Raw genomic sequence first — 27470 nt, 5'->3', positions numbered from 1 at the left:
CAATTTGAATTACCTAGCAAGAGTTATTAAAATCATATTGTGACATCTCAAATAGCAAGGCAGCTACTGTACCTTTATGATTTTGCATACTATATAAACAATGCTGTACTACTAAAGATATACAGAAAATAAACAACTGATGAAATTTTATTTTTATTATAATTTACAGCAAATTGGAAGTTTGTATCCTCTGACCAACATCTCCCCATTTCCCTACCCCCTACTGATGAAAAGAAACAACTGATGAAATTTTATTTTTATTATAATTTACAGCAAATTGGAAGTTTGTATCCTCTGACCAACATCTCCCCATTTCCCTACCCCCTACCCTCTGGTAACCACCATTCTAGTTTCTGTTTCTATGAGTTTGGCATTTTTAGATGTCACATACAAGTGACATCATACAGTATTTTTCTTTCTCTGACTTATTTCATTTGGTCAACTAACTTCCGAAGGGGCAAAGCTGATTAAATGGGGAATTGAATTTGGTATCTAATCAAAAGAAGTGAGAACATATGTCTACAAAATCCTGAAGGCAAATGTTTAATCACCCAAAACTGGAAACAAACCATTAACTGATAAATGGATAAACAAACTGTGCTACATCCACAAAATGCAATACTAACTCAACAAAAACAAAATATACTAACCATGGGCCTAGACTTTATTTTTCTCTCTACCTCAAAGTAGGACTGAGGGGAAATGAAGGCCTTGCCTGCTGGGGGAGAATATGTAAGTACTCAAAGATGCTCTGTAGATGATACAATGCACTATCTCGGCTATAATTTCCTATCTATTCATCGCTACGGTGCTATCCTACATAGGCAAATAACTGAGAGATAAATGACCAGATGAAGTAAATACTGTACACCAAGAATGCAAAAACAGAGTTGGAAATGAAGGGTAGCACAATATGCTACCCCAAAATACGACTGTAGGAGTTCAGGACACGCCACCATAATTAATGACATATTAATTATTTTGAGCTGTAGGCACTTGAAAATGAGCAAATGCAGGGAGAGGCTTTTTCTGAACTCCACTCTCTGCCTAAAGACAGATCCTCCCAAAGGAACTCAGCTGTCATAAATCCCCTCCCTGGGAGTTTCATCAATCTGGGAGGATTGGCTCTTGTCACAGGAAAGGAGACTAGAAGCAGACATTGCACCCAGACAAACTTTCCCACAGGAGGTTATCATCTTTCCTATCTATTCTTCTAAGGGCCTATTCAACTCTCCTAAAAATCGTCTATTGTCCCCTGAGAGGCCTGCATCCCTCCTCTGCTTTTCCTGAATTGAGTGGTATTTAATCATGAATTCTAAAGCCACCTCTCTGAGTTCCTCATTTTCGTACACAAGGTACATAGGTTAATAAACTTCTATTTGTTTTTTTCTTGTAATCTATCTTTTATTACAGTGGTCTCAGCTAAGAACTAAGAATGGTAGAGGGAAAATTATTTGTCCTCCCCTACAACAATTACAAGCTGGTTCTTAAGAGTTGTCAATACTTAAGAAGAACAAAGAAGCCTTCTCTTAAGATGGGACAATGCTGCTTCCAAATATGAAAAAGAAGAAAGTATTTCATATTGAAATAACCTCTCCCCATAACCATTAGTAACACATTTTTATCCCAAGTAGTTAGAAAGCAATTAAGAATTTCTATTCAATTAAATCCTAACTGGTCATGAGAGGAATACCATTTTGTGGCAGAATTTCAAGTCATCAGTCAGTCATGTTTCTGCTTGACTGTAACCAATATAAGTAATCAAGGAGAATATAATTTAAACATATGACTATATAATTTATATTTATAGCTTGTGCATAATAAAACTGTAACTAGACATGAACATGAAGTCTAAAAGATCATTATCAAGGCATATAACTGTGAGCTAACTTCAAGCACGGAACAGAAAGGACATCATCAAAGTAATGAATATTTCAAAATCTGTACAGCAAAACAAGGACAACTTTTACAAGTAAACATTTTTTATACATATTTGGTAGTTACCAAACTCAGGGAGGGAAGGGAACTCCTCATTTAGATGTTTTACCTAAAAATACATAAGATACAATTGTTGCAATGGTGGTTTAGAGGAGAAAACAGTAGACTAGCCAAATAGTCTAGCCAGTAGACTAGCATAACTCTTCTGCATCTAGAGCCCAACCACCCAGAGATATAACACATATATTGGCACCTCTTATTGTAAACAGCAAATTCCACTCTCATAACTGAATAGGGAAAACAAGCATCTACAACAATCCCAAATATATCTATTTAGATGAGACCCAGATGCTATGAAAAGTTGCCAAAATATGTCATGTAATGGTCAAACATGCTTCTAAAATAAGCTCACTATTTGCATCTGAAAATAGTTCCAAGTTCTTTGGCTTCAGCCTGGACAAATACTGTTAAATTTAGCTAATCTAGTGCTGCCACACTTAACTAGAATACAGCCTCTGCAGTTCTTCAAGTTTGTTATCTCTCTTTAATTTGCTTTTGTTCCTTAGCTCATTCATCACTCACAACATGTCAAATAACACAGCAGATCTTCCTCTCTTTCCTGGAATAGTCTATCTGAAGAGATACTCTATGAGTGCTTTTTGGTAAAAGGATCAGGACACCTCACCCAGAAGTAAGTTCACAAAGCTCAATAATGAAGATGAAAATAAATTACAAATTACACAGAGTTTAGAGTTTTTATTCAACAAGAAGGAAAAACACGGACTATATGATTACTGAAAGAACCGTCATTAAAATAAAATCTGTATCTTACATATTTTATTATTACTAAAAGAATGTGCATTTAATAAAAATAATCTGTATCTTAACTAAGCCCATGTAATTATTTATGGAATGTATTACTACATATTTCTCTAACAAAATAAAAACAAATCATATAAAAAAATTCTATCCATAACCTCTTCATCAGAGTGACTAATTATAAACAGAAGTATGCATCTTAACTCTTGAAACTTAAAGAAGGAACTGAGTTTTTAATGATCTCATTAGTTCTTCAATTTGTCTTTATAACTAACTATATAATGCTATTTTTGCCATCCTAATATGCTTTACTGAAATAACAATGCAAATATATCAAGTTACTTCAAGGGTAAAAGACCCTAAAAAAATGACGAAAAGAAACTAATGAGAGGAATATATCCTACATTTTATATCTTAAAAATACATGTACATGAAAATAAAGAGAACCCTAAACATATTAGTGATTCCCACCATGCTAAACAACTAAGTTACTATTAATGTAACTATTTTCTTTTGGAGGAAGGGACATTTTTCCTCTCAAAAATCAATCTGGTTTATGTCTAATCTGTGTTAGCATGAGTATGTTTTCTAAAAATGCCAACAAAGGAATGATCTATGCATGAAACATGATCTCATTACAGTTATAATGCAAAAGTGAAGCGGGTAAATGATATATCCAAGATTGAGGAACAAATCATTTTCCCTAAGAAATCAATTAGAAGATTGGGGGTGGGGGGGGTGTTTAAGTCTTCAAATTTAATCATGGATTTTACTTATAAACAAATAGAACGTAGCATTTTCCAAAGGTTTTGTATAATTACTTAAGGATAACAAATGTACCAGACTACAGAACCAGATTCTACTAAAACGGAGCTGTAGCATAAGCGCTAACATATTTCACTTATTTTTAAAAGCAGATTACCAAAATATGTTTTATCAAGTTTATCATATTGTACTATTGAGAGATAAAAGAAAAATATATAATAATACATGTGTTTGGAGACCAAAGCACTGCCTACATTATTTTTAAAATGTATGAAAGGATTTTTCTCAAAGTATACAAAAATAATTATTAATGATGGTTATTTTGTGAGCAGAGAGGGAGGAGGCTTTTACTTTATATCAGTTGGGATTAACTGACTTTGCTTACCATACATGTACTACTTACTTCTTTTCGGACAGTGTAATTATGGGCCATTAAATACTTTATTCTTCCATATGTTAAAATTACTGTTTTTTAAAAAAATATTTCAAGAGTCAACAATGGGTAATCTTCTCAGGGTAAAATTGTTGAGAGGAGTTTAGAGGGGCAACTTGATTGCTGTTCAATTTAAACATCCTTTCACATATTTTGCTAAAAAGTATAAGCACCAGAAATGTTAGAGATTTTCTTTTTTGTCATGCCCAGAGTCTAGTTCATCCCTAGCCCATAGCACACAATCAACAAAAAGACAATGACTAATAACAATCCCTCAAGTATATTTCTCAGCCTTCAAAACAATCCAAAATTATTTTGAACAGCACAGACAGGTATTGTAATTAGAGTGACAGTACTTATGACAGTACTTACGGCAGTGGTTCCTTTCCCACTTCAGTCTGCATCACGATAAGCTTGGCCTTATTCTTTTATAACTCCTGGTACTCAGCACAGAACCTGACAATATTTGCTAAATATTAAGCAATCTAAAAATTTACAATCTACAAAAGTCTACCATCCCTGAAATTACTTAAAAATCTCTACTATCATTTTTAGAGCAATGATATACATAATAAAAAGAAATGTATATACTCTAAAGATTAGAGTTCAAAGATCAATCCACAAACTTACATTTGAATAAAGATCATGCTTTCCAGCTCTTGAGGTTCAGCCTCATTTCTTTCAGACCCAGGAAATCTCTGAATAATCTACATAACTAATTTAATTTTAGTTTGCATTTTAGAGATTTGAAAGAAAGTCTTCAGTGACCATACTGTGTTTCTATTTTGTAGGTGTAAAGTCTCAAGAGCATTTTCTGATTCTCAAACAATCAGCACACAGATTCATAATGATCCAAATACTGAATTTTTAGATATTTTATGTTTTTAAGTTAGATTTTAAAAATCAACATATTATGCTGGAGTCAACAATCAACTCTTCAACTATCCATGGCCCTAACTAAGCAATAAACCTATAAAAATGAATACATTAACAGGGCAGCCTGATAAACTTTGCCAAAAGTATGCTCTTGATCTTAATGCTAAGGGCTGGTCCTGGAACCTACTCACCACCTTTGACCAACTCAAGGGCAAATGAAAACCCCAGATGATGACATGTTCACATCCTTTTGCTGTGCTATATAAGCTTTTAATTTGGAGATGGGTTAAGGAGGAAGTACAGATTACTGAGATATAGCAAAACAATGTACAACTCGCAGTACATTAAACTGCTGATAAAAGTTACAATGTCTGCGTATTAGAAAGTTGGGCTTATTAACCTTTTCCACTGGGACATCGCTTGCTTTATAAGATAAACATGAATTTTACATATCAAAATCCATTTTACATAACCTTTTCAAGAATGCATCTATGCTGAAAATTCAAGGGTCAGCTGGTCAGTTGCATTTGTATTCCATACCTTCCTTTAACTTATCTTTTTACAAGCTCACTTGTAATGGCAAAGTAACATTCAAAATATCCATTAACCTTAACTTCCAAGGGATTAGCAGTGTGAGGAGTAAAGAAAAAATAAATCAGTCCCTATTCATGAAATTTATGGTAAAGAAAAAAATACCTACAAAATGTATAAAGTCCCCCTCTAACTTCTGCTTTATCTGAGTTTCCTGAATTGCTAAGAGATATTCACTTATTACTTATGCAATTAAAAATTAAGAACAAACGAAACAGGCTTCTCCCTACCTATTTTTGAATAATAAAGGCATTCCAAAGGAACAAGGAAGTAAGGAATAGATTCCAGATAGAAGAAATAACACACACAAACGGCAGAGTTGTCAAATATGGTGGGAATAGATGACACCACCAGATTAGGAAAAACCTCTGTATGCAGTGCTGGAAAATTTGGGGTTTTAATCTTGAGGGACATGGTGATAATAAAACAAAGTTCTCAGCACGTGAGAACCAAATTTACCCTTGAGAAGGCAACTTGGATATCAGGGTAAAGAAGTGGAGAGGCTCAAGACAGAAGGTATATGTAAAAGTTCAGAGGAGAGCTGATGAGGCTATGTGAACACAGATTTCTAACTGGCAATCTGCATTTGATTTCTTCGTGGACCAGAGTCTGGGAGAAGACAGAAAGAAGGATGAGTCTCAAATTTCCATTTTGGATGACAAAATAAATAATGATGCCACCATAAAGATTGGGAATGCAAGGAGCTCAGTTGCTGGGATGCCAAGCACAAAGATAATGAATATAAGGGACGGGGTGGGACTACAAATTATTGAAGTGGATTAGAATCTTCCTAACAAAGGAACAACATCATGGTCTACAGAGTTCTGAAGCAAGTATCTGGAGACCTGAGGGTTGTTTTTTGTTGTTAAATTGGTTGTTGTGTGTGTGTGTGTGTGTGTGTGAGAAAGAGAGAGAGAGAGAGATTTTCCATTTCTTATTTTGGCTTCAATTCTGCCAGCTTCTTTCGTATAAAATATGTAGTTCTCTTAGAAATCATATTGCTTCTTACTACATGTGCTAATTTGACTCTCGATCCTGAATTTTCTTGACCTCCTAGTGTTATCTTGCAATAGTGGTTAACTTCCAAATGTTAAATGTTTCACCTGTATATTACTTGTTTACCGATAGACAAGTTCCTTAAAAAGCCGCAGAACATGCTATAGCATCTCTTTCCATCACTTAGAGTGTATTTTGTACGTTTCCCCCAAATTGTGTAAACCTACATGACAAGCCCCTCCCTTAAACTAACTGGCTTCTCTTGATGTCAAACTTCCCCGTTGCTAACTGGGATATTTAATAAGGAAAGAGAATCTGTCCAGAGTTCAGCACTTACGAAAAAATAAAATGCTTGAGCCTTCAAGTATCTGACAAGTCAATTTTAAAAGCGAATCTACCTCCCTAAATGATCAAGTTTTATAAGTTACTTTATTATTGGTCTTTTTTACCCACGACTTGATGAATATCTCCCATTCTCTCTTCTCTATTACCTTAGGCACTTTCCCATCCCCTAAGTCTCAGACTACTAGTCTCATCATTTTTGCTCTTAGATGTTTTTTTCAACTAATCCTTCTTTAGGTAGCTTTAAATTTTAAGGCAGTAATTCTCAAACTTTTAATAGAACAGAACCCTTAAGAGTTAGGTAAAATCCTTGGGAGTCTAGGGGGTCTAACCTTAAAAAGCTCCCTATCTTTGAAGTATCACAAAAATTTATTCACAGCTTGCATTTTGCTGTATTATATATTTAAGTATTAAAATGCTTTAATTCTGTCACCACTTAAATTATCTTTTTGTCAAAAAGTTTCCAGAAAAAAAAAAGGTCTACCTTGAAGCTTCTTTTGCTTCTGACATACCACTACAACTTGAAGTTTAAATACTCAGCGTAAAAAAGATTTTTATACATCACAATTTCCTTTACGTAGAGTTAAGTAAAATTATAAGAACTTTTAAGGAATACATAATTTAAAATGCCACAAGACTATAAAAACAAATGTAAAGAACTTAACCCAGGAATCAGAATAATCATTTACTTGGGTGGGGAAGATAGGGGGAACATGGCAAGACCATGTGGTTAGGTATAAGTTATTAACATCCCAGCTTATGTTCAGGTGGTAATCTCAGAGGTGCTTTTATTTTTCACTATTAAAATAAAATAAAAACTAAATAATTACATAAATAAAAGCAGGTCTTGCAATATTAAGAGTATATAAAGTAACATGAATTATTATGAATCGAATGAGCAAAGAAAACAAAAATTAAAAAAAAATTTAGAGGCTCAATTCAGGAAGCATGGGCTTATGGTTCCACCTTCCTTCAGTCTTTACAAATATACTTACATCATCTTTAAATGACAAGAAAGTTTATTTTCTCAGTTACTGTACTCTTATCCCCAACCTCTCCCAATTATTCTCCTCCTCCCCCATGATGAGCTTTAAAAGTGAGAAGAAGTTTTTAACTGTTTATAACACTTATTTCTGCAGAATCACTCATTCACTAACACCTTGCAATCTTTCCTCGTTCCCCCTTTATTCACTCACTCATCCAATCATCCATTCAGCCAATATTTAAGAATTGCTATAAGCCAGGTTCTATACTATAAGGAATAAAGAGGGTATAAATTGGATAGTTATAGAGTTATATAAGTTATATATAGTTATAGTTACATAAGAGTTATTGGATAGTTCTCAAGCAGCTTGGAATCTAGTCTAGGCAGATATACTAATAAACACAATAAAATGAGACATAATAATAGGGGTAACATGCAAAAGTATATAGCACAAGAGAGGGCTGCACAGAAGACATAAATTGAAACTGGCACTTTAATGGGAATAAAGGTTAGTAAGGGACATTCCTACAAAAAGTGAGGAGGCTTAAAATAGAACAACAGCCTGTTCAAAAAGCCACAGGCAGCTGTACAAGGCCACAGCACAGGATACAAGGGAATGTGATACGAGACAAAGCTGGAAAAGCAGTGCCTAAAAAAGCAAACTAGGAGGTCTGGATTTTAGCCTGTTTGAGAACTCAGTCTTCTTTCCACAAAGGGCTGCCCCATACTACGACAGAAACAACCCCCAGCATAGGACTTCTTAATTTTTTGTGCCATGGACATTTTTTGGCAGACAGCTAAAGCCTACTGACCTGTTCTCAATGTTTTTATATCATAAAATACATAGGATGCCAAGTAATTTTTATAGACACTCCACTCTTAAGGTAGTGAAGCGTAAGGGTGGGCTGTGCATAGTAACTTTCTTCTGGAGAGTACAGTAAGGAGGGAGAGGGAAAAGAGTAACTTTACCATGGAGAAACTTGACGAATACTTCACTTCAGCCAGGTGATCAAGGTTAACGACATCGGTAAGTCATGCTGAAAGTTTGTACACTCGATATGTGATGAAAACGGCACTTTACCTCTCTGATCTTCCTCTCAAAAACACATTAACCAGCCCTAGCCATGAGAGAAACATCAGACGAATCCCAACTGTGGACATTCTGTAAGAAACGGTCACAACCAAGTGGACCAAAGGAGGCATGACTACTAAATGTAATCTGGTGTCCTGGAAAGAATCCTGGGCAAGAAAAGGAACACCAGGGGAAACAGGAAATCTGCATTAAGTATGGGCTTTAGTATCAACACTGGTATAACCGCTGTGAGAAATGTACCATACTCATGTAGGATGTGTTAACAACAGGGGACACTGGGTATGGGGTATACAGGAGCTCTCTATATTTGCAATAAGTCTGTAAATTTAGAACTGTTCTAAAATAAAACTTTAGGGACTTCCCTGGCGGTCCAGTGGTTAAGATCTCATCTCCCAATGCAGTGGGTGCGGGTTTCATCCCTGGTCGTGGAGCTAAGATCCTACATGCCTCACGGCCAAAAAACCAAAACGTAAAGCAGAATCAATACTGTAACAAATTCAATAAGGACTTTAAAAATGGTCCATATCAAAAAATAAAATAAAATAAAACTTGAAAAGAATTAAGTGAGATACATAGGATTAGAAAGGAAATAAATTACACTGAAATAAATATTTTAAAAAGAAACAAATTTGTGTTGTAATATTTCTGCTTTTCTTTTATTTTCCGTTTCTGTTATGCTTCTTTATTAATGTATTAAATAACAATATATTTACAGGCAGGTCTAATTTTATAATTTCAAGTGGTATGAATGTAAGCAGTATTTCAAGCTATCTGCAACAACTATACTATATGAAATTACCTAAGATTGCTAACGGTTGACAGTCAAACATACTGCTAATACTTCTGCAGTTTGTGGCCTACAGTCAAAATTGAAGAAATGCTAAACCTCATTTAGAGTTTAGTAAAAATAAAGATGTCTAACATTTTTCCTATCCAAGTTCAAAGGGCACTGAACTCTACCCATGGACTGCAGATTAAGAATCATCTTCAAAAGGAAAATAAGTGCTAACACTAAATGGACACTGTGTTGCAAGATCTCTAATAGTCATTATACATACTTCTTCTCATTAAATCCTCACAACAAACCCATTCCACAGATAAGGCAGCTTTGACAAGTTTGTATAAGGTCATGCGACCAAAAATGGATTCAGACTATAGTCTGACTCTAAATGAAGATTCTGACAAAGCGTCTCTAAAAACACTTTCTGGCCCCTCACTGTGGAATTTTTGAGGAACACTCTACTGACTATACTGCAGCTCACCAATGCTCCTGGTAAGCAACTTTCTGTTTAGGCAATCAGCCTAAAACGAAGGTGTAACGCTTCCTAGAGCTCCATTTGGAGTAATAATAGAGATCATCCTCCTCAGCAGCAGCAGCAGCTAACCAAAATGAAAAAGGGAAACACAGAAGCTCCCCGCCCTTGCACCAATCTGAAAAGTACATTTTTATCTCCATTTTCCAACTCTAACACACAGTTTGTTAGTATCCTTCTAAGGGTGTGTGTGCCCACCTATATATGCTTTTAAGCAAATCTGCCAACATGTGAAATATCTAGGCCATATTTTATTTGGTCTGTGGAGGTTTCTTATACAACTAAGTATTACTAATTCTATTTTCTTAGAACTAGAGGTGCAACTACAATGATCTATCCCCTAAGCTTCACTTTCAAATGAATGTGTAGGTGAACTTAAAGCAGACTTTCTAAAAATAGTTTGAGTTTTCAGTAATTCAGCTATCTCCATCTTAAAATTCCTTAGTTGACGTATACTACTCTCTGAAATCCATGTCCAGATTATGACTTTCCCCCCACACAGCATGCCAACCTATCAGAGAATTATAACTAAACAGATCTGGATTTAAACCCTCAGTCTGTCCCTTAGCAGCTATGTCATCTTTGACAAATTACTGTAAACCACTTTAGGGTTATATTTCAAGGCCCTAGGTTTTGTATTTCAGTAATCATTGGCAATTGGTAATAATAAGAGATCCTCATTATGTAATGATTGAAAGAAAAAATGCTTGAATAGCACTGAGCAAACTGTGAAACATTCATGCAATTTATTTAATTTGGGGTTTTACTTTTAAGTTGTAAAATTTTCCCTTAGCAATGTTTACAGAGGGCCTTTGCTGAATGTTATTTCTGATAGTTTTAGTTGATTCTTTAAATAACAAGAGATTTGTTCTAGCAAAGGATTTATCTTTCTTTGGAAGAAGCCAAAATCATCTCCATTTAAGGACACATAAGCAGCTGCTGCAAGGGCTTTTAGTCATCCATAAGAGAGTGAAGCAGACCGGGTTCACTCTGCTGTAAGTATTCTAAAAATTAAAAATAACAAGTAGCTTCTCCAGAATTAGTCAAGATTTAAGAATTAGAATCTGGAGGTGTGGTGATTTAAGTAAATCTAATATATAAACAAAAAAATTAGAAAAAACAGGAAAATGATGCCTGGCTTGTCGAAGGAATCCTTTTCTGTTCTCAGAAGTTCAAAACATCATTCCATTTACTAAAATTTCATTTACACAGTAATTTTCAGGAAAACAACTACTGCATTAAATGAGGCACACCCTTTCAGAAGTACTAAATTTCCAAACACATGCACACCTATTGTCAATAAAGTATCACTAGCTAGGATGCCACTGATTAGTGATTTGTGATTATTTCTTTTTTGCTAGAAAGTTACTCTTGATACTGTCAGCTTATTGGAATTTTAGTAAGATTTTACGGTAAGTTAATGTAGCTGTTAAAAAATCCTAAGTACTTAAATGTGTAAACAGCAACTTTTCTTGGTATGATATCTATGAGTTCAAATGAGAATTACTATTCATAAAAATGTTGTTAAAGCCCTAACTGAGAAAACACAAAATTTTAAAAACCAAAATCAGATTTCTCAGCCTGGCTTTCTCACACATACTCTTCTCCCCCATACACACGTAGGTATGAGAAAAGAAGAAAATAAGTCAGGAAAAGGTATAAAATTTGATTCTGTGACAATGTTTAGTTATTGTCTTGCTAGAAGCTAACCTAATGAAGCTGCAGTATTAAAGCAACAGCAACAACAAACTCAATGAAAGTTGTTTGGCTTAAGCCAGTATTATTATTCTCATTCTATTAAAATTCCTATTACTTTATTTTAGTTCTTCAACATTATCACCCTCAGTTTACAATTACTTCTAAGCTTGAAGATGCATGAACCTCTAAAAAAGAGCTTTCTACCACGCTGAACTTACTTTTTCACTTATCTCCCATATATTTTTTAAAATAAAGAACAAAAGGCACAAAGTGTTAATGACCTTTCCATACCTAAGGTTAAGATAAATGACATTCTAAAAAGTTTGGTTGTGATAAGACTATGGCTAACCAATCATAACTTCAGAATTCCTGCGTGACATCATAAGACCTCCCTAGAACACTTTTTCTCCTCCACCTACTTCAATTGTTCCCATAACTCTGGTAACAGTCAGAAAACTTTCCAGCTAAACGCCGGATAATACTTCATACAACTTACAGTATTCTATATCGTGATCATCACAACAGCCAAGGTAAGAAACAGATTTCACTGATTATGGCAATTCTTACTTTCTATAACTCAAACTTACTGAACTTTTTAAAAAGTTAATCATATTTTATAAACTTTCAGTTCAAAGTTAGATAATAACATGTCTGACTGATATAAAGCTTAATTTCTAAATAAATGCTTACCCATTCAGTGATAGTAAGAATAAGACTTAACCCAGAAATGATAAAGATAGCATTCATCTTTGGTCCTGGTTGTTGGTTTGTCATTTTAATTCAAACTTCACTTTTATTTTGCTCTTCAAAAGTAAATTTCTGCCAATTAAAATATCTTTCAATCATGATACCACGTTTGGTACTAGTGGTGATTTGATTTCTCCATGCAAAAATACGGTTTCATTTTGTTATGTGTTACTCTGCTGAGAAGTAGGGTAGGACTGAGCTGTCTGCTTACATCCAGAATACTAAGAACAGTTGTGTTACTGGCATCACTACTCCAATATTATCATTATGATTCTTTACAGGGAATATTAATGAAGTGGAGTTTAAGAACATATAGCACGAAGTAAGTCCAGTCAACTTCTATTAAAAAATCCAAGCTTTTAATAAATTGAGTTATTTATATTAAATTCAATATTATATCATAAATAACAAGTTTGGACATTTCAAAACACTTGTCAAAAGCATGTAAAATTCTTTCTGAAGTTACAGAACATTAATTTCTTTATTTTAAAAATAAAGAGACGTTATTTTGGTAGCACAAATATTCCTAAGTATCTCATTTGAGTGAATTTGATCAAATGAATGTTTATTCTGCTATTAATGAATATACTTTTATCAAGTTACTATCCTCCAGTGTTCCTCAGTTTCCTCTCTTGTATTTGGAAGGTGGAGAGGAGGATGAAAAAATGCCCAGGAATGGAGATGCCACCATAAATTTTATAACTTCTGTTTAAATTCTACTCTACTCTTTATCCTCAATTTAATATATGAAATGTGTTTTCATTCTTAACTTTCAGTCAGGGCATAAAGGATACTACATTGATTTTATTTCATTATTTTTATTTATATATATGTGTCAAAATAAAATTTACCTCTAGAATTCTAAGTTCTTATGACCAATGTTAACTCTACTGCTTTTTATAGATAAGAACTTTGTATAATTCCTTAAGCAGCTTTCCTTGAGCATGCAAAAGCATTTATAATTTCTGTCTACCACTGAGGCACCCTAACTGCCTCTAAGTATCTTCATATTCATAAAATGTTTTTCCTTTGATGTTACACAAGAGTCACTCAGTGCAGGTGTTTTATATGCAGATTTATGCATTTTTACTCAAATATCTATCAAATTACATTCTCACACTTCATATGAGATATTCATGAATTCTTTTATAGTACCAAAATTTCACATCACATACTGCTCCACGAAGTTAATTTCTAGAAAGAGCAGAAATTCTGCTATTAAAGTTATCCTTCGTGTGCCAGATTAACGGAAATTACATAGTTACAGTGACTGTTATTCAAATTTGAAACATAATGCCCTAGTGCCAGACATAATGTCCCAACTAGTTCATCTCTTTCATAAGGTGAAATTTAAGTACTGTCTTTGTTTCATGTGGTTTAAGACTAAGTGCTTAAAAGAAAAAAAAAAGTGTCTGATGAAATAAAAATGGAAGAAATGTGAAAGATGTTTAAATTATGAAAAATTGATTAAGTCTTAAAAACACATGAAAGAGCTAGAGTACTCTAACTAAGAGGAGTCATGTCACTATCATTTCCTAAAACTCAAGTATCAAAATTATCTTAACAGTATTTCAGTGGACATAAAGGAAAATAATATTCCAGAAAAAACTGTATTTCGTTACTTATTGATATTATTTATTTCTTAATCTCACTAATTAATTGGAGGTAGAATATTTACATAAACAAAATAGTTCCCCAGAAGAATTAAAATTTTAATGTATTAAATGTATTAGGTAAAATATTAACTGTGTCATGTATTAAAGTTTTAAGTAAAAATTAAATGTAAAAATTAGAGTACCTAAAGTAGACTGTATATTTATTACCAATCCTAGAAATAACGAGGGCAATTAAAACTTCCTTCTTTATTCTTGAACAATATTCTAAATGCACCATATACAAATATTTCATTTGATCCTCTTAAATCCCTATATGTTTGACACTCCATCTCTATTTTACAGTTTAGAAACAGATGCAAAAAGGTGAACTGCCCAAGGTCACAGAGCTAGGAAATGGTGGAGCCTTGACAAGAGCCAAGATTTTATGACTCTAAAGCACACACACATCTCATCCACTGATCAACATGGCTTAAAAATAAATCATGACATTGGCAAAACAAAATAAATTGAAAGTCCTCAAATGGCACTCTAAAAGGCAAAGTTACAGGATACAAACTTCTATTTTAATTTAAAACCATTCCATTTCATTTAAAGTTAAATTTATGCATGAGGTATGATGTCCTTAATAGCCTTATAATATTCTGATCACTTTCAAAGCCAGGAATATAAGAAAGTTATAGATGTCCTCAGTTATTAAGCGATACACCCTGGAAGACAAAACTCAAACTAACTGCACAGATTTTAAAGAACAATAACATGCACAAATTAAAGTTTCTTTTTATTTAATTTGTTTCATTGCTAAAATACTCATGTCTTTAATCTTTAGCTTTGATACCTAAAATTCAGGTTAATTTCTCCTCAAAACTTTTCAAAAAATTACATTTTGTTATGTACTGTTTCTTAATCTCACTAATTAATTGGAGATAGGTGAATACTTGCATAAACAAAAACCACACTTTCGTATTTTATTCCAGTTCCATATTAAATCCTTGGCTTTCCTAAGTTTCATTTCTGACCTCCTTACATTCTACCATTTAAAATATTTAACCTCATTTGTTCTGAAGTGCTTGAATAGAGCAATCTTGCTTTATTTATGCTATGAAAATCACTAACTTTCATCTAAACTGTTAACACGGTACTGATCACACCAGCAAAGAAGAAAACCTAAAGGTCAGAAATCAAGGAAGTGATGTTTCTAAATTACAGTGACCTAAATCAGATAATATGTAGTCTCTTTGAACATTTCCAGAAATAGTACATCAATGTTCTTATCCTACATAACTCGAAGCATGTATTACCAGAGAAACACAAGAAAATGAGGCCTGGGTGTACATCTCCACCCCAGTAAACTTGTAGTCAACTGAGGCCCTCTAGTGCTTTCTAAAATGTATTTCACCTTCAGGTCTTTCCAAAACAGGGGGAGAGGGGAGGCCAACTTACCCACATTAGTGGGGATATATTTAACTGGCATTCATTTTCCTTAAAACTTCCTCTATACTTCCTCCTCACATGCTTTTCCCCCCCGAAGAAAAATCTGAAGGTTAAAAAGAATATTTTAATTGCAAATAAATTAATCTTAGCATAATAAACAGACAATAAAGACAAGCCTACAGACTAGCAACAGCAGTGTGCCAATTTCAAAGAGAAAATCTGTATGCTGCTGTTTAATGAATTTTCCTAAAGGCAGAGCTTTGAACTCAGGGAAACAATTCATTATGGGGTCAATTTAGGGGTGGAGAATATGTTGATTTTTATATGTTTACACAATTCTTCTCATAACCAGGCAGAAGCAGCTTGAAGATTCTTTCAAATAGCCAGTGTGGACCAACAAAGCTCTGGAAAGTTGCTGACACAAAATAACTTCCAATACAACTTCCTAGTTTATTAGCATTAGGCAATCTCAGAAGGAAAATGATTCTACCAAAGTGAACTTTTGGATGCCAACAGATTGATGACAAATCTAATGATGAACTGTCCTGATTTAATTCAACAACCACAACAAAAAAGATGCATACACAATCGCTTCTGGATTATCTGAGAAAATGACAGCAAAGAGTAGGAAAAAATAATGCCCCCCCCCAATAATCCTAATATAGACAAGTCCTGTAACTCAAATCTATAGAGAATTCTAATCTTCTGAACCAACCTAATAGGAAAAAATTTTCAAAAAATTATCTGTCAGACTGTAGTCTTAGATGTGTATTACTTGAATTTACTAGCAAAATATGTCCATGTTTACTTTACTAAAAGCATAAACAAGCAGATAAAAATTAAAGGGAAGCAAAATTCTGAACACCACAAATAAAGAATCTAAGGAATTTATGGTCTCAGCAGAGGGAGTACTGAAAAAAAAACTGAAGTTCAGTAAGTTCTGCAAAGCATTGAAAGTGCTTAAATTACACGTGGGGATTACTGCTTAGCACTGCTTAGCGTATATAACATCGTTAAGGTATCAATTGTCTAGCAAGTCATAAAGCAGACACCAAAAGTCTGCAAAAGTCTACTGAGGTTCCTTTTGCACAGGAATGCATCTGATGTTACCTTAAAAAATAGAAATCAATGCAGACAAAGTGAGAACTACTGCAGAAGCTGACAAGGTACCTTGCACCCAAAATGTTGCCTAACATGGCACATGATACCTGTTGAAGGATTAGAGTTGCCTGTAGTTTGGTCTCTCCTTCTTCCACTTCAAAAAAACAGAATACTATCTTGAACTTGACTGTATTTACTTCCCAATTTCATCTTTTTGAGCAAAAGAGGAAAAGCAGACAAGCAAAGGCTTTATAAATCCTACAAAGAACAGTAAAGAGTTATTCTTCCCATCCTTCCAAAAATTTGAATAATCACAGTGCCCACAGACATACAAGATACTCTGTGGGTACTTTTCTGCCTCTTACATGTAACTCAAGAGACAGGGATCTGGCACATCTACAACCAAATTCCTATCAAAGAATCTTTCATATTTTCAATATTCTGATACTAGGGCCCGGATGATGAATTAATTTTCAAAGTATCCTTACTCCTCTTGTCCTAAACACTTAACTTACATAACTGTCATCCTTTTAAAAAGTCCCCCCCCCCCCGGGGGGTGTTGGGGGGGTAGAGCTAATTTCAGTCTCCTTGGATGTTCAGGCCAGATGTAAGTTCAGAATACCCCAACACAATCTATTTCTGACTATCCCAAAAGAATGCTCTAAAAGATTAAATTAAATGAAAATACAGTGAAACTATTTTTCTAGGCTCTCTACCGAATACTACTGCATTAACAGCTTGGCTCTAAGAAAGAGAAGGAAAAAAAGACTGCAGGAGTTCTAAACTCATAGGATGGCTGTGACCACAGAGGAGGAAAAAAAAAAAGATAAACACCTGACAACCATGCCATAAATTATGATGTAGTGAAGGTCACAGACAACTCTAAAAATAGGACTGTGCTGTTCCCACACACGTTTTTCCAATTCTCAACATATGACTGGAAGCCCCATCTTGTAGGGATGAATTTTGGCTTAATTATTATCATACAGATTTTGGAAGTTCAGCAGAATTAGGACTCAACACATTGCAGATTGTACCACTGTAAAATAAATTGGGCCCAATAAATTGCATGCATATAGCTAACGTTTCAGCATGTAAAGTAGATTTGTTTTGGTTTTAGCATAAGGTTATAAAGTGACTACAAATCACTTTAGAATTATAACATATTTCTAAGTTTGACAAGAAATAAGACAGTATCTTTGGTTGTCTCCTTTATAATCAATTTGTCTCCAGGAACAAACTATCCTTTTCCAACAATAGTTGGCTGAAGTATTATGAGATCATCTTTAAAATCTATTCATTGTATATTCATCATTAGATAGCTCATCTATTTAGGGCACACCTCTTTGTATTTCACAAACACCAAATATCCACTTGTACAAAGCCCAGTTCAGGCTAACAAAAAGAAAGAGACTTGAGAAGAATATTGGAGATTATGTGTTTATCAAATTCTATTTTCTACATGGTTAATCTGTTAATCACAGCACTATCTTTGATCATTAATAATTTTCTAAAAATATTAAAGTAAATCATAAAAACCCTTGTTCAACTTCACTGACTTGTTCAAATGGTACTAATTTTGCACTAAGTACTAGAATACAAAATAAACACGTGATTTCTTATACTCACGAACTAGAATTCTAGTTGGGGGCACAGGCATGTAAATCAAAATTACAGCACAGCCCAATAGCCATATCTTGATACAGGTAATACCAGAGCCCTACTAAAACCCAACAGAGGTGATAACCAATTCTGCCTTAATGAGTAATGGAAGGTTTCATTAGGAAGTGATATTTAAACTGGGCCTTAAGGATTAACTGAAGTTTGCCTGGCAAAGAATCAAAGGTAGAGGCAGGGGGAGGGAAGACATTCCAGGCAGAGCCAGAACAACATGTGCAAAGAACAGAATCATAAAAGGGAATGAAGTATTTATGGAAAGGTGACATGTTTCATGTGACTCAAGTACCACTCACCAGTGTCAGGGTAGGGAGTGACTCTTGTATATGCTTCATGATGAATAACTGGCCTGCTCTTCCTTTTCCATGTTATATCTCACAATAATTTTAAAATTTAGACCTTTTATACCACTTAAGTCCTGAAACTTCACAAAAATTAAGTTTAAATAGGAATTACCAATGCTAATTCTTTACAACCTTCTTAGTTGTACTCTGTTATATAAAAAGATTAGTCAGATTTGTATAATAAAGTAACAAAGAAAACTTTCTCCACAATTACCCAACAGTATAAATCCGCTATATCTATAATAAACAAATATAAGCCAAAACAACTTAAAGGATGCTTCTTCTTAAGGAACAAAAGAAAACCCCTTTATTTCTATAGTATTTTACCTGAGGAATTACAAAAAATTAAATTAAATTTATACCAAGATTATGCTGTCATTTTCTATTAAGTAACAGCCACTTGTGTTGGAGAATGAAGAATATATGCTAAAGGTATATATATATATATATATATATGCGCTAGAGAAACACAGTTTGTTACCAACTCTTTGAAAGAATGAAGTTTGACCTAAGTTGGTTTTTTGGATCTCCTCACTATAGGCCAATACTATGAAGGAGACCAGAGTCTTCAGCCAAATGAAAGCCCATAATTCAAACATATATATACACTACCAAATGTAAAATAGATAGCTAGTGGGAAGCAGCTGCATAGCACAGGGAGATCAGCTCGGTGCTTTGTGACCACCTAGGGTGGTGGGATAGGGAGGGTGGGAGGGAGATGCAAGAGGGAGGGGATATGGGGATATATGTATGCGTATAGCTGATTCACTTTGTTATACAGCAGAAACTAACACACCACTGTAAAGCAATTATACTCCAAAAAAGATGTTAAAAAAAATTAATAGAGCCAAGTTGAAGTGCTGAAATTATATAGAATCTAACCACCATATACCACATGGTTTCTTTGTAACAATAAATGAGGAGTTCTAACTGATCAGTCCTAATATATATCTTCCCCTTCCTCATTCTTTCAGTTCTTCCCTCTGCTGTCTTCAGCACTAGTCTCTCTCAGAAATACAGCTGAAGGTTGAGATGGGTTTTCATGAGACATATAGCCACTAGAGAGAAAATGAAATCAGGCAGCTGGGGTAAGGTAGTAATATCTTGATTAGCAGTGATATATCAACAAATGTTAACAGCTATTATCTTTGGCAGTTAATTACAGTTATTTTTAAAATTCCATTTCTAATTTTTCTTATTTCAAAATTTACACAGACGTATCCTGATTGACAACAAATATTACCAAGTGTTAATAGCTATTATCTCTGGGCAGTTAACTCACAGCTAATTTTTAATCTATATCTAATTTTCTACAATGATCTGTTGTTTTAAGTTTTGTTTTGTTAATTAATTAGCACCGATAATTGATTAGGCAGCAACTAATTAATTAATTAGGCAGAATAGCTTGTGGGAGCTCTGAAAGAAAACAAATGGAAATGCTGTTCTTAAGTACAGGTCCTTTGCAAATAGCAACTGTCTGTGGTAGACAGTGAGATAATGATAATTTTATTACTATGCCTTCTGAGTCTTGACAGCCTTCAGTACTTAATATCATCTTGTTAAAAAGTTACTTAAAATAGCATATTCTACAAAGCTATAAAATCATAAAAAGGAATGAGAAACATTTGAATCTATAGTTCTGGTAAAACACTGCTCATTGAACTATTTTATTCTGGAGTGAAATCAACATCCAGAGAATAACTGAATGCATGCATTTCTTATTATACGACTTGCTCTGGAGCTATTTATATACTAATGTTCACAACAATTATGCTCACAGAGAAACATCCTTAATAAAACTATATGTAAGGACTTCCCTGGTGGTGCAGAGGTTAAGAACCTGCCTGCCAATGCAGGGGGCACGGGTTCGAGCCCTGGTCTGGGAAGATCCCACATGCCATGGAGCAACTAAGCCCGTGCACCACAACTACTGAGCCTGCGCTCTAGAGCCTGCGAGCCATAACTACTGAGCCCGCAAGCCACAACTACTGAGCCCACGTGCCACAACTACTGCAGCCCACACGCCTAGAACCCGTGCTCCACAAAAAAGAGAAGGCACCGCAATGAGAAGCCCACGCACTGCAACGAAGAGTAGCCCCCACTCGCTGCAACTAAAGAAAGCCCACGCACAGAAACAAAGACCCAACACAGCCAATAATAAATAAATTCATTAAAAAAATAAACTATATGTAAGAACTTTTGCCCAAGGGAATAGCCCAAAACAAGCTGCACCCTAACCAAACTATACTTCCAGTCATTTTGAGAGAAGGAGGCAAAGACTAAAGTTATTACACCCCAAATACAAGACATCATGGTGACCATCACCAAAACAGACTGACAGAGACAGAGCAACACACACACAGACTATAGAGATATTTGATGTCATAAATACAAATAATGTTGAGGAAGAGGGATTAACGCAAAACTGTTTCGCCTGTTCAGAGGATAGGTTACACATATTATGCTAATCCATTTTCTATTTTTACATTCCAGACAACCTAAAAGAAGACAGTGATCTCACACTTGGCTGGCAGCTTTTTATCTTTCTCTTGACCGTTTAAAACTTCAGGCTTCCTGCCGTCCTGGTGTCATGGATAAAGTCCAATACCTCACTCGCTCTGCTATAAGAAGAGCTTCAACCATTGACGTGCCTCAACACGCACGTCAAAATCTCCAGAACCTATTTGTCAATTTCTGTCTCATCTTAATATGTCTCTTGCTGATTTGCATCATCGTGATGCTTCTCTGAAGTTCTGCTGCAATCTCCAGTGCTGCAACTTATCACCATCAGCTTAAAATCTATCATCCCATGAAGAAGGGAAAACAATACTACATAAGAGACCACTTCCTAAGTAGAAGAATTTCTTTGTGAAAAGGTCAAGATTTGGAACAAAACAAATTGTTAGCAAATGTATTCATCTGCTGGATGTTGTAAACATAAAAAGGGCTTTATTTTAAAAAATTAACTTTAAAATGACTATAATGTAACTGCTAATTTTCTCAAAAGAGCTTATAAGTTTCTATCCCAAATCTTTCCTAAGGATGAACTGGGGTTTAATTTTGAAATTGCACTGCTAACAAGTTCACTTCATATATAAAGCATTAGCTTCACTCTTTGGGGGTAAATATAATTTATACTGTACTGTAAAAGCCTCTTTGATGTTTATTAAGTATTTTTCAGGTCTTTACCAAGTATATCAAAATAATCATTCAAATGAAATGTCATCATTTGAAACAGCCCTAACATCTGTTATCTTTACTATCATCATACAGAAGTCTTTGTAGTAATTCTATCAGAACCTACATTCTAAAATAGAAATTATGTTTTTTGTATACTACCCTAATATTTTAAGTTTATGTGAATCAAGTTAAAAAAACCAAGATCATACCCTTACATAAGTAAAATTTAACTAATTTTTTCAAAGAATTACAGAATTTTAGCACATGTAGGTAAACTGTAAATCTGTTCTCTCTAGGACTTTATGATCAATAGATAAGAACTGTTGGTTAATTTAACATCTGACATTGTGATTAGCCATAAATACTAATACACTAATAGAACAGAATCAACCTTAATTTAAGGCACTATAGCTAATTATCTGAGTTAGAGCACATAACTGCCACACTGTATCCCTGGAATCATGAAATTTTAAGACATCAGAATGATTTTACAGGTTGTCTGCTGTTCTAATCTCACACTCAATGTAGGCAAGGAACAGAATAAAAGAAAAAATATTATTTCAAGCATTAAAAAATAAAATTTTTAACTATCTCTCCAAAATTAACAAATTCTTTGATTGAATTTTGAAATGAAGTTTTTTTTTTTTTTTGTGGTATGCGGGTCTCTCACTGTTGTGGCCTCTCTCGTTGTGGAGCACAGGCTCCAGACACGCAGGCTCAGCAGCCATGGCTCACGGGCCCAGCCGCTCTGCGGCATGTAGGATCTTCCCAGACCGGGGCACGAACCCGTGTCCCCTGCATCGGCAGGCGGACTCTCAACCACTGCGCCACTAGGGAAGCCCTTGAAATGAACTTTTTATCCCACTATTGTTTATGATAGGGCTTAGCTATTTTCATTAATCTATCACCCAGGTGGTAAATACATATTTGGTAGGCCACTCAATTACGCTAAATTATAGATCCAGCAATACTAATCTAGTCTCCTCTAGTCATTTAAAAATATCTTCCAACAACTCATTAAACAATAGAAGTAAAAACTGGTTTAGAAAATATATTCACCAAAATTTGATAATTTAAATTGACTCAGTTTAAAATTAAGTCTAAAATGGTTTACACCTATATTGCACAATCCGGTAATTTTAACTTACGTTCAAGACATACTAGCAATATAGTAATTATTAAAGGAGTAGAAAATATGTAATTTCCTACGATTTGCCAAAATATGGTTGCTAAAAGAACTGGAAAAGTCAGTGCTGACCTTGGTTTGTAACACAAGTGCTACTAAGAAAATAGTGAAGGAAATATTGCTTTTAAGTTTTTTCTGAATCCCTGAGGGGTACTGGAGACAGGAAGGGGGAAAATTTTGGTTCACTGATATCTGAGAACAGAGGGAAAAGGGGTTTCTTACTAACAGAGGGATTTCTTGAGTGAAACCTCATCTATGGGTTGGATATCCCTAACATCAACTAGAAGAGCTTATAACCAAGAAGTAATGCATTCACTTCACTGGTGTCAATAATAACCCATGCAAAAAATAACCAAGTTCTGTAATTAGCTGCAATGATCTAAAAAAATAAGTGGAAATTTTACAATAATAAGTTCTATCCTTTTCATTATGTTGCTCATTACAACATCAACTTCAAACCATAAGCTGTGAGGTTATGGAGTTTTTCCTAAGTCAAACAGAAATAAAGAATTTTTTTGTTTTTCATTCTGCCTTTAACAGAAATTAAAACCTTATACTTGAGGATTACAGAATACTGTACCTTAGATTATATTGTAATGTACCTTAGATTATATTGTAAAACAAAAACCCATTCTTTAAATGCAACTTATTTATTCTGTTTATCATGATGTGTAAAGAGTAAGATATAATGAACTATGTATTTAAACATTTTAAAATACCAAATGCTCAAATACTTTCTACTGTAGAATAAACTCTAATCTTACTTTACAGGGTACCAAAACTGAACTAATTCTTAAATGTTTAATGTTGTCTTTTTTATTTTATCTCGTCCAAAATGTTTATTTAATGCAAATAACCTACATTAAAATGAACCTTCTTGAACTCAGTGAAATTGCTCATGATTGATATGACCATAAAACAATCTAATTATAAGCAGTTTTGATTTTGTAGGTTGTTTTCAGTGACTTTCCCCAAATAAAATAAGATCAAGATTTCCTAGTACAGACACAAGAGGGCAGACCTACATAAAACAATGAATTTCCTCCTGTCTAGAAGTTATTTATCCTTTGATTATTTTTGAGTTCTGGAAAAGTGAGAAAATGGTAAAATTTCAAAAACATTTGCTCTTCTGCTAAGTAACAGCACACTTTAAAATGTCTAAAAATTATATGCCAATACTATACAGAAAAGATGACAGATTGAAAAAAGCCAAACATATTAATAAGTTTATTCATTAAAACATATATACAAAAATCAATTATATGCATTTTAGTTAGCTAGTGAATGTCATATCCTATCTATTGAGAGTGTCACAGTGTCCACATCTTTCAATGCAGTTGTGCTATATTATGTTAAACAGTAAAAAAGTTAAAAACAAAACAGGGTGCAAAAATAAGAATAAAAACAAGAAAACTTTCTTTTCAGAGAATGTAATAGAATACACAAACTGCTCTCACATTAAAAATAAAACCTTTCATTCATATGTGATGTTAGACAAAAAGCAAGTCATTTAGCTTTAAGTCATTCTAACAAATATTTATATTTTTTATTTATATAGGAGAAGTCTTCCAGTAAAATACATTGAAATCATTAGGTGCCAATATCCTGGCTGATCAAGCCTCTCCTTGGTTAAAACAAGCACAAAATTTTATCTTCCTCCTCTTAATGATTGCAACCCAGAACTCAGAAAGATCCTACAGAATATAAGAGAAAAGAAGAACTACTTTGTCAATAAAGAGAACACTTCTTCACTTCTGTCTGGGGGGTCCACTGTGAGCTTATATGGACCCAATGGACACTGCTGTGTGTAGAAGTATGCATCCTCCAATCCCTTCTCACCCCACCCCAAAAGGGAAATGCAAAAGGGTCCTGGAATGGGAAACAGTCTTTCCAAAGAGAAGATGATAAGACTTTGCTGTTTGTTTTTCTCTTATGTCATAGTCCATGTAGGGTTAGACAGCTTTTGGGGAAGGTGGAAAGAGAGCAGCAAATGTAGAACAGAGGAACGAACCAAAGATTGTGGTGGACATTGCACATGGAGGCCTATACTCTAATCAACTGAGGGCACTGATGGCTTCTCTTCATTCACAAGGGAAAACGCTTCAGAGTTCCACATCACCTACACTCTAGCTGATTTAATAGGAAACCATGGGAATCAAAGAACACCATGCACATTAAGACTGTGAGGCTGGCTCAGTAATTATTTAGAACTGAGTTCTAAGAGGAGTGACACTTCCATGTTACAATACTAAACTTTTGAGGGTGTAAAGGGAGAAAGGAGGTTCTGAGGATCAATTGAGATAAAACACTCTGACAGCTACAAAGTTCTAGATAAATTTATGGTGATGTTAGATTGTGACTCTCAACCAAATTCCTCTTCTTTGTTGTAAATAGTTTTTGTGTTTTTTTTTTACGGTGACAAGTAGTTATCCTTGAAAATCATACACATTCTCACAATTTATGAGATGGGATAATTATTATTAAGCCTCTTCCCTTTATGCAGAAATTAGACTAAAAGAAAATCAATGTTTTTAAAGAGACTTAAGACAAAGATGACCGCTTTTAAAATACAGTATTTAGAGGCTCCAAGGAGAAGGTATTTAGAATTTTTTTTCTGTAGTAGTCCAAGAGAATTAGAAGAGAAGCGGTCATTTAAACACTGCAATTAAATTGTCTAGGTTTTCCTTACCTGGTTTCATCTTTCTACTATGAAACTTAAATACACTATAAAGAGACCATCCCAAAGAAGGTTAATCAAAAAGTAGGGCTTCCCAAGCACAAGCAAGTTTTGTCCCTTATAGCCTTCTTCCTGTACCACGCACCAAGAAGATTTAAAAATTAGTTTTCTCCACAAAGCACCTCCAAGCTCCCTACCCTCTCTGCACTGCTTCAAGGTGGGGGAAAACTTCGATTACAGAAGCGGGTCCTCCCACCAGAATGGAAGAAGGAATGAATTAGTACTTATTCCTTTAAATTCACTCAACTCTCACAGTTACCTCCCTATCGCACCTACCGTTCTGCAGGTTGGAGCAGAACATTCAGCCCCTCCCCCCACCACCCGAGGCCGCTCCACTTCTGTGTAAGACACCAGCTGCAGAAACAACTACTTGAACCCTGCTCTCCTATAATCACAAGCACCTGAGAACTAAAATATGGTAGTATTTGATAAATTAGGTCTCCTATCTTTCAACTGCTTGAATAGATAAATCACAAATAAATCTGGTTAAATTGCTCTTTTCTGATTTGTAATTCACACGTCATAATGATACTTCTGTTTGGTTATGCAATTTAAATATATATAATCAAGATGATAAGAACTATGTCCAAAACAAGAGTAAAGAAGGCACATGCGATGTGTTAAGGGTTCTCCTGTGAATGTAGCACATTAGGTTATGCGTATGTTTTGGAGCTGCACTCAGATTTGTGAGGTTCCTAGGTAAGTGATTTCCTTATCCTTTCATAGAATATATTCCTTTAATCTTTGTTACTTTTTTATTAGTAATTGTAACGATTAGTAATTTTAAGTTTTTGCTCTAGGGAAATTTTACAATTTTCAATGGAATTACTTTGTTTCAGAAAATTCTGGCAATCGAAAAAAAATTGGATGATAGAATTTATGAAAAATTCTACAGATAATTGGTTTCCCAGTTAAAATGAGCTGTAGAAAATTACCATGGAATAGAAAACATTTCCAGATCAAGAAATTTAAACATTTACATGTTACATTAGGGGGTACACACCATTTTTTTTTATGTAATATTATTATAAAATGTTTTCCTTAAAATGATTAATAAATCCTGACATTCAATTTAATTAAAAAAAATAAGCACATCTATTTTATAAACCTAAATACATACCAACCACTACCAAAGCTTTATAAATGACTTTAGTTACACCTTCTCATTTTACAGATGTAGAAACCGAGAAGAAACATATATATGGCAAACAGGTTCATGAAAAGGTGCTCAACATCACTAATCATCAGGGAAATTCAAATCAAAATCACAATGAGATATCACCTCACACCTATCAGAATGGCTATTATCAAAAAGACAAGAAATATCAAGTGTTGACAAGAATGTAGAGAAAAAAGAAACATGTACACGTTGGTGGGAATGTAAACTGGTGCAGCCACTATGGAAAACAGTATGGAGGTTCCTCAAAAATTAGAAAGAGAACTACCATATGATCTAGCAATTCCACTTCTGGGTATCCATCTGAAGAAAGTGAAAACACAAACTCGAAAAAATATATATGCACCCCTATGTTCATTTCAGCTTTACTGACAATAGCCAAGACATGGAAGCAACCTAATTATCCATCAGTAGATGAATGAATA

The 27470-nt window shown here is 34.3% G+C and overlaps 2 protein-coding genes across 2 annotated transcripts in view; one reads left to right on the top strand and one right to left on the bottom strand.

The window, feature by feature from the left end:
* CEP85L (centrosomal protein 85L) overlaps nt 1–27470 on the bottom strand; it is a 151760-nt gene that overhangs the window by 67143 nt on the left and 57147 nt on the right. The gene's annotated exons all lie outside the window — the stretch shown is intronic.
* Nucleotides 12299–22557, top strand: PLN (phospholamban). Its single transcript, XM_082855461.1, has 2 exons — nt 12299–12379; nt 21259–22557. The coding sequence occupies exon 2, from the start codon at nt 21356–21358 to the stop codon at nt 21512–21514; it is 159 nt and encodes a 52-aa protein (XP_082711587.1). The 5' UTR covers nt 12299–12379; nt 21259–21355; the 3' UTR covers nt 21515–22557.

Source organism: Leucopleurus acutus (assembly GCF_964270905.1).
Source record: "Leucopleurus acutus genome assembly, chromosome: 15".
NCBI classification, from domain to species: domain Eukaryota; kingdom Metazoa; phylum Chordata; class Mammalia; order Artiodactyla; family Delphinidae; genus Leucopleurus; species Leucopleurus acutus.
This window is presented reverse-complemented; position numbering and strand designations above follow the sequence as displayed.